At 55.8% G+C, this 7,212-nt stretch overlaps 1 protein-coding gene across 9 annotated transcripts in view; it reads right to left on the minus strand.

Annotated features, from left to right (window-relative positions):
* The window catches only part of LOC125157562 (sperm acrosome-associated protein 7-like), a 20,182-nt gene extending 14,580 nt beyond the window's left edge, over positions 1–5,602 (minus strand). For 7 of the 9 annotated variants that reach the window (XR_007149867.1, XR_007149968.1, XR_007149794.1 and 4 more), the window contains exons 1-2: positions 4,503–5,602; positions 956–1,018 (exon numbers count right to left, since the gene is read on the minus strand). Coding sequence is in view for 2 of the 9 variants with exons in the window: in XM_047845323.1 (XP_047701279.1) it covers positions 956–1,018; positions 4,503–4,659 (220 nt within the window). In the remaining 7 variants the exon portion in view is untranslated. The remainder of the gene's footprint in view (positions 1–955; positions 1,019–4,502) is intronic. The other 2 variants (XM_047845323.1, XM_047844760.1) reach the window with 2 other exon arrangements.
* Between the last annotated feature and the right edge of the window lie 1,610 nt (positions 5,603–7,212).

The following is a 7,212-nucleotide window of genomic DNA, read 5'->3' on the forward strand; positions in this document are numbered from 1 at the left end:
TTTCTCTCTCCCTCTACGTCTCCCTGACAGCTCCTAGGAAGCTTCTAATGTAAGTGCATTGGGTTTTGCATCAGACAGACGGGACCCACGCCCTGGGTTCGCTCTCACTGGATCACAACCCAGGCAGCTTCCACTTGGACCCTCAGTTTTCTCCTCTGTAAAATGGGTCTGTCTCATCTCATCAGGCATGTTATGAGGGTCACATAAAGCTGTGTATGTGGAAAGCCCTTAGTACAGTTGGGGACTGAGATGGAGGCCTCCCTCAGGGCTCCCCTAAGCTGTCTGCCCCCTGCATGCACCTCCCCCCAGCTGTCCTGGGCCAGCACCTCCCCCAGGGTCCCTGCCCCCAGCCACCTCTTTTCCACCCTGAGCTCTCCCCGCCCCACCCACCTGAGTCTCTGCCACATGCATGTGGCGGTGGCCTGGTGGATGCCCTGCTACAGGGAGCTCTGAATGGGCAGCCCCTGCTGTTCTCACTCGGTGGCCTCACTTATTTCCAGAGACGCGGATGCCTTACTCTCCCGCCCCCATCCGGGGGAAGTATGGGGTGGGTGGAGAGGGAGCCTCAGCTCCCCTTCTGGGCTTAGTTGATCAGAAATCCCAGTGATTCATCCTTTCCGACTTTCTCCACAGTGGCCGGGACTTTGGGGGGTCGGCCCACGGGATGGAGGGGGTGCTGGTGTCAGGACTATGGTCCTGCGGGGCCCGGGACGCTCAGAGCCCCCAGGAAACTTGGGAGCATTTGTCTCCACCACTCGCGGACCTGCTGGTGCCCCGTTCTTGCTGGAAAGTTCACCTGACGAGGCCTCGCCCTTCCAGGTCTGGCTAAGCTCACACCTGTGTGGGGCCACAGGCGTGTGATTGTAGCTTTAAACCAAATCGCATGTCTCCACCTTGTGTGACGAGCCACCCCTCCAAATACAGACCAGACATTTGATACAAGGAGTTTCCTTACCAAATAGTGCAGCCACGTTGTCATCAAAATTTTTTAAATTTGGTGGCAGTACTGTATGTGGACCTAGAAAAGAAATAGAAAAGTTAACAGTTTAACAATTGATTGAATTTGCACTGATCTCTCTGCGGCGCCCACCAGCCCGCTGCAGGGGGGAGAGGCCTGCAAGGGGTTCCCAGGACTGGGTTCTCATCCGGAAAGTGGCGGGCAAGGCGGCCGTGTGGTAGAGGGACGTGCCCTGTGCTCTGACTCCTGCCGCGTGGGGCAGTGCTCTCTGGCACCGTCCCTCGGAAGGGAACACGCGTCCTGGCACAGGGATGACTGCCCTTGCACGTGCTCCGCGGACAGCCAACCAAGAGGGACGCGCACGTCCTTTCTGAAGGGCTCAGAGGCCGGTGCCTCTGGGAGCTTAGGGACGTGATTTGGGGAACGGTGGGGGTTCTCTGGTTGGGAGGGGTTCCCAGAGAGACTCCCCTTCAGAAGCAGAGTGATTCCAGGTGGTCTATTTACAGGGAAGGCACGGGGTCTCAGGGGTGAGCCGGCCGGGCCAGACGGCAGACTTCCGTGGGATCCCTGGACGCCCGACCCCCAGCCTCCCCGGCCTCGCTGGGGGCCCAGCAGTGCATGGAGTGAGGGTTTCCACAAGGCGGCACCAGCCGGGGGCTCCCTACTACTCCTTTTGCTCAGAGCTGGGTGTCCTCGTCCATTTCCTCGACTCAGGGTCAAGGTCAGCCTCCCCTCCCACCCCCGGGGAGGGGAGAGGGCACGCCCGGGACCGCTGGGCAGCGCCACCTTGCCTGGCTGCACAGAGCTCGCAGGCGTCTGCAGACTCTCTTTCCAACAGTAAACCAGTGACGACGCTGATTTTCAAATGGTTTTAATGACGGACAATCTGCATACCAATGGCCTCATCTGCACGCGGGGCTTAGAACAATGCGGAAATCTCTGCAAGGAGGTCTGCACGGAGATGACAATCGCTTCCCAGTGTGCTGACCTCCTGGCTACTAGGCAAACAAAAGTATAGTTCCCCGAGGATGAGGCATTAATGAGTCATTAAGAATGGGCACAGCTGCCTCAAGCGAGCACTTTGTCAAAAATACTCTTTTCATTCTGTGTCTGTTCCGTGATTATAATGGGAGTATTGTGCCAGTCAGGCAGCAAGAGTGTGCAGAAAAATATTTATGCTCTAGAATACCCGCACGGTTTTCAAAGTGCATTGTCAACGGTGGCGGCTGTGGCGTGTTTCGCCTGTTGTCACCTCCGACTGACAGTCTCTCGGCTTCAAACCGCCAGGCGCCGGAGTTACCAGGATCCCTGACTACTCCTCCATATTTGCACAGTGCGCATCCCGGACACCGGGAAGGGCTCGCTGCTGACCTCTGCGGCTGTGCTCTGGTTAATTTGGGGAAAACAAGGCAAACCAGGCCCATGGCTGCCGTTCCCGTCTCTCCTCATGGTCAGGGTGACTCACGTTGGCCAACAGCACCAGCGCCCTCGGAGGCGGTAAGCCCCCAGAGCGGGGCGGGGGGGGGGGGGGGGCGGAACTTCAACCATCCCTGTTTTGACTGGCAACTTTCTAATAGATGAAGTTCTCATTTCCAGCTTCTCCCTTAACTCAAGCAAGACTCGGAGGGCAAAGCCTCCTCCGATGGGAATGGAAACTGCCTGAGCCGGCCGGAGCCCACACGTGATGGACCCCATGACAATGATGCACATGACCCTTCCTGTCCATCCGCCTGTGCCCTGGCCTCTGTCCCACATCTCTGCAGATAAACCTGGAAGGGTCTTTGCATTTGGAGACAGTCTTGGAGACGCCAGTGCGCGCTGTCTTCTGGCTGTCGGCCTCACCGAAATAAACTCCTTTCTCGTGTCACCACCACTGTCTCCACCTTTGGATTTTGTCAGCGGCCGGAGCTGGTCTGCTTGGGACCCCCGGAGACGGGTACTCCCGCGCCCCTGCGCCCCAGCCGCAGGCCCATAAGGAAACCCACTGTTTCCTTTCAGAAAATGATTTAGAGACTGCCCTCAACTGGCCTTTCAAGCCGGGAAGACCATGACGGTCACCTAAGGGTGTCTCTGTCTGGACAGGAGACCAGGTGGGGGAGGGGTGGGCTGGCTTAGGGCTGGAGGAGTGCTCTGTCCCTGGGCGCTGGGAGCACCTCCCGAGGGCACTGGCCCGTGACAGTCTGAGCAGGAAGGAGCAGCCTGGAGGGACGCGCCCTCCCATGGGGGACACACGGCCCCACCTGTTACAGCCCCGTCCGCACCCACGGTGTCGCAAAGGACACTGTCCTTGGGAAGCGCCTCAGAGCTCAGTTTGCTGAAGAAAAGGAAGTTGGGGATGTTCAGTCCTTTCAGGACCACCTGACTTCTGGCCCGACTGTAGCCAGCTGGCCCATCCCCCCCTGGGACGTGTGGGCGTGGCAAGGGTGGGAGGGGACACAGAACCGGCTCTGGCAGCACCCATGGTCCTGCTCTCAGAGAAGCCCCCCAAACCCTGTGGGTGAGCCTTCAGTGTCCACTCGGCCATCCTTGGGAGCTGGGGCTGGGGGACCATCTCGGCCCCGTTCCTTTCATCTGTGGTGACCTGTGCGGCAGGTGTAAGAGTGGCCGGGTGGCCTGATAATAGAGCTTCCTGGCAGGAAGTGGGGTAGGGGGGTCACGGAGCACCTCCTCCCTGCCATCCTTTGCTGGGGAGTCACAGAGTCCCATCCCATCCCGGCCGGCCTGTCCCTGCTCAGATCCTCCATGCGGAAGGGGCCAGCATGGGAGGGCGGGGGCCAGAGGCACACGCGGGGGCCGTCCTGGGTGTGATCGGCACCCTCCCTGACAAGGGCATTCGGGGACCACGGCAAATCGGGTGCAGCCGGGATGAGCTGTTGTGCAGGCTTCCGTTAATTTTGTCCAGGTCTTCACGACACTGGCATGTAAGGGACAACCGCCTCACGTTAGCAAGAAAAGGTTTACGTGAAGCAGTAAGACCATTTGGACAGGACTACAAGGTCCCAGGGACAGCAGCAGTGTGTGTGTGTGCAGGAAGTGCGGGGTGGTGGACAGTGGGGGGCGGCAGGGTCTCTGTGCTGCCCCTCGACTTTCGGGAGGTTAGAAATTGTCTTTGTTTCCTTAGTTTAGGGGGAGACGGAGAGAGAGAGAGAGAGCAAGCATGTGCATGAGCAGGGGAGAGAGGCAGAGAGGGGAGAGAGAGAAAACCCCAGCAGGCTCCACACTCAGCATGGAGCCCAATGCGGGGCTGGATCCCATGACCCTGGGGTCAAGACCTGGGCCCAAATCAAGAGTCGGCCGCTCAACCGACTGAACCACCAGGCGCCCTAGAAATCATCAGTGATAAAAAGTGAAAATACATCGCATACGCTCTTTCCCCATGGGGTTCTGGAGTTTGAAAAAGACTTTCAAGGTAGAAAAGTGTTCAACTCGCTTCACTCTCTCCCAGAAATGGGTGGGAAACTGGGGAGGTGGGGAGGGGCCTGACTCAGTCCCAGGGAGACATGCGTTTCCCACCCGCCCAATAGCCACCCACCTGTGACTGTACCTGAAATCGTGTTGATGGGCTGGGGCTCCGCGTGGCGCCAGCAGGACAGCAGCAGGACAAACAGGGTCACTCCTCTGTCTCCTGCCATGTTCCCTCCGGCATGCCCTGAAGACCTTGGTCTCCAGGATACCCTGGAATGTCCAGGGTCCTGTGACATCACGGCAGGAAGTGCACAGGGTCCCGCCCCTTATGCAGGGACGGTAGTGTCCAGGGTCCTGTGACGTCACGGTGGGAAGTACACAGGGTCCCGCCCCTTATGCAGGAGGGTGGTGTCCAGGGTCCTGTGACGTCACGCAGGAAGTGAGTGGCATACTGCCCCGTGTGCGGGGAGGGCCGTGTCCGGGGACGTGTGACGTCAGGGCGGGAAGTGAGCGGGGTCCTGCCCCTTGTGCGGGGAGGGCCGTGTCCAGGGGCCGTGTGACGTCGGGGCAGGAAGTGAGCTAGGCCCTCCTGTGTACAGAGAAGGTGGTGTCCATGGACCTGTGACGCTACGGCGGGAAGTGAACCAGATCCTGCCACGTGTGCGGGGAAGGGAGTGTCATGCTCAGGGTCTGTGCCCTGGGAAGGCGTGGGAGATTGGTTGGGCCTTGGGGAGCCCATCTACTTACACCTGTTTTGGGCTCCGCTTCCTTCTTCAGTCCTGCATATCCTTCATCTGTGTCCACCTCGCCCCTGGACGCCTGTTAGGAACACATTCTCTGCGCCCAGCTCTGATCTCCTGAATTAGAATCTGAATCTGCCCCAGATCCCAGGGAGATACCTGTGCACAAGAAATTTGGGAAGCCCTGGGCTACAGCGGTGGTCACTCTGGCCCTTGTAGGTGGAAGAAAGTATTCCTTGACTCTTTTGTGGTTCCTGGCTGTGTCTGAAAATGAAACCGAAAGTCACAGGTTAATAGGAGAAAGATTTATTCAAGATAGATTTCGTGTGAAGACACAAAGACACAGAAGACGGCATATGGAAATGAAGTCAAGAAGACAGTTCTGTAATGCCCCCGATTTCAAATCCGAGAGACCACCAAGGAGCCGATACCGATGCAAATGCACAAGGGTTTATTTACAAGCTCGAGCTTGGGCCCAAGTATACCCGACACAGCAGAGCAGGGACTTGGACCCCTAGGTTAAGAGGCGTAGCAGATTTATAGGGGCCAGTGGCCAATGAGATTGTAACACACACAGAAAGTTGCATAGTCATGTCAGTCCACACGCAGGTGGCCAATTGAATTACAATTTACGCTATAGTAACTGTTTGAACTAGCCTATCACTCTGGTCAGAATTGGCAAGCAAGTTTGGCGGGTAAAAGGCGGGGTTTAAGAATTGGCGTGCAAGTTTCGCGGGCAAAAGGCGGGGTTTGCATTCTTTGGCGGTTAGGGGTTCCGCATTCCTATTTGAGCCGGTTTCCAGTAAGGCTGTGCTCAGCGGCTTGACTAGGGTGGGGGAGTGTCTTTACCAATAAGTGGGTCATGTGGGGGTTATACATGAGATGGTGGGTGTAGCACAAAATGGAGTTAGTCTTGCTCTGCTTGTCCAGGGGTAGGGGATTTTTGTTAATTTCCTTGGGTCCCACAGTTTGTTGAGTGTTTTATGCTGGGTTGGATGAGGAGTGGGCAGTGCGGGAGGAACAGGACAGGTGTAGGCATGGGAGAGCAGTGACCCCTGGGAAACAGTGAGGCATGCTTGTTGGGGTTCTTGTTGGGCTTCCCTTTGTCTTCAGAGTTAGAGACACTCCTTTCCTCTGGGTGTAAGGAGGATGCTTCTCATATGACGTTCTTATGACCTGTTTTAGGGGGCAAGGGTGAGGCAGGTAGAGGTCAGACTGACCTACCTGCCTTGGCCATTTTCTCAAACTCCTTCAGCTTAAGTTAGTCAGTGTGCCAGAGTGACATAGTTTGGAGTGGTTTGTCTGGAGCCTCATCTTTCTCCCGTCTGAAACTTTCCCAAGGTTCACGTCCAGAGAAGATTGTCACATACCCATTGAACCAAGTCCTGGGTATTTGAATGGAAACAAATAAAAACAAAGGTTAATGGTTAGAACAAACTACAGGCAGTTTCGGAGTCCAGTGGGCAGTCGTTGGAGATTTTTAGGCTTCAGGCTCAAAGCATCTTCAGAAGGAGTGACGCCAGCTGCTGGCAATCTGATGGATTTTCCTGGCTTGTAGTTTTTAATCGTCTCTGGTGATGTCATCAGATGTCCCAGTGAACATGAACTTTCTGAGTGGCCCCCACAGAAGCAGATGGGAAGGCTGTCCAGACATGAGTTGTGTCAGTGGTTTCTCTGAAGTTTGTATTGAGCTGTCCTGTTTTTATTTGCAGGGCTTCCGGAAAAGGACAGGTTTAATTTCTAGCAGTTCTGAGACAGAGGAGCAGGGGAAAAATTGGAAACGTTGGTTTGGAGAGTGGTGGTTGGATATTGGGAGGAAATTAGAATTCAGGATCCAGTCCAGTTTTATGGAGATATAATCGACATATAACATCGTGTGCATCTAAGGTACACAGCGTAGTGATTTTTATATATGTACACGGTCCAGGTGACAGGGACGTAACGAAACCTTCATGAAAATGAACAGAACCACTCCTGGGTGTGCACAAGGGTGTGCCACAGTTTTCCAATGAAACGTTTTTCTCTCCAGAGTCACCACCATTGTAAAGTTTTGTCAACTTAAATACGGAGGGAAACTGAGGCAGGTTCAAGTGACCAGAAACTGCGTTC

The sequence above is a fragment of the Prionailurus viverrinus genome, chromosome A1 (genome assembly GCF_022837055.1).
Source record: "Prionailurus viverrinus isolate Anna chromosome A1, UM_Priviv_1.0, whole genome shotgun sequence".
NCBI classification, from domain to species: Eukaryota; Metazoa; Chordata; class Mammalia; order Carnivora; family Felidae; genus Prionailurus; species Prionailurus viverrinus.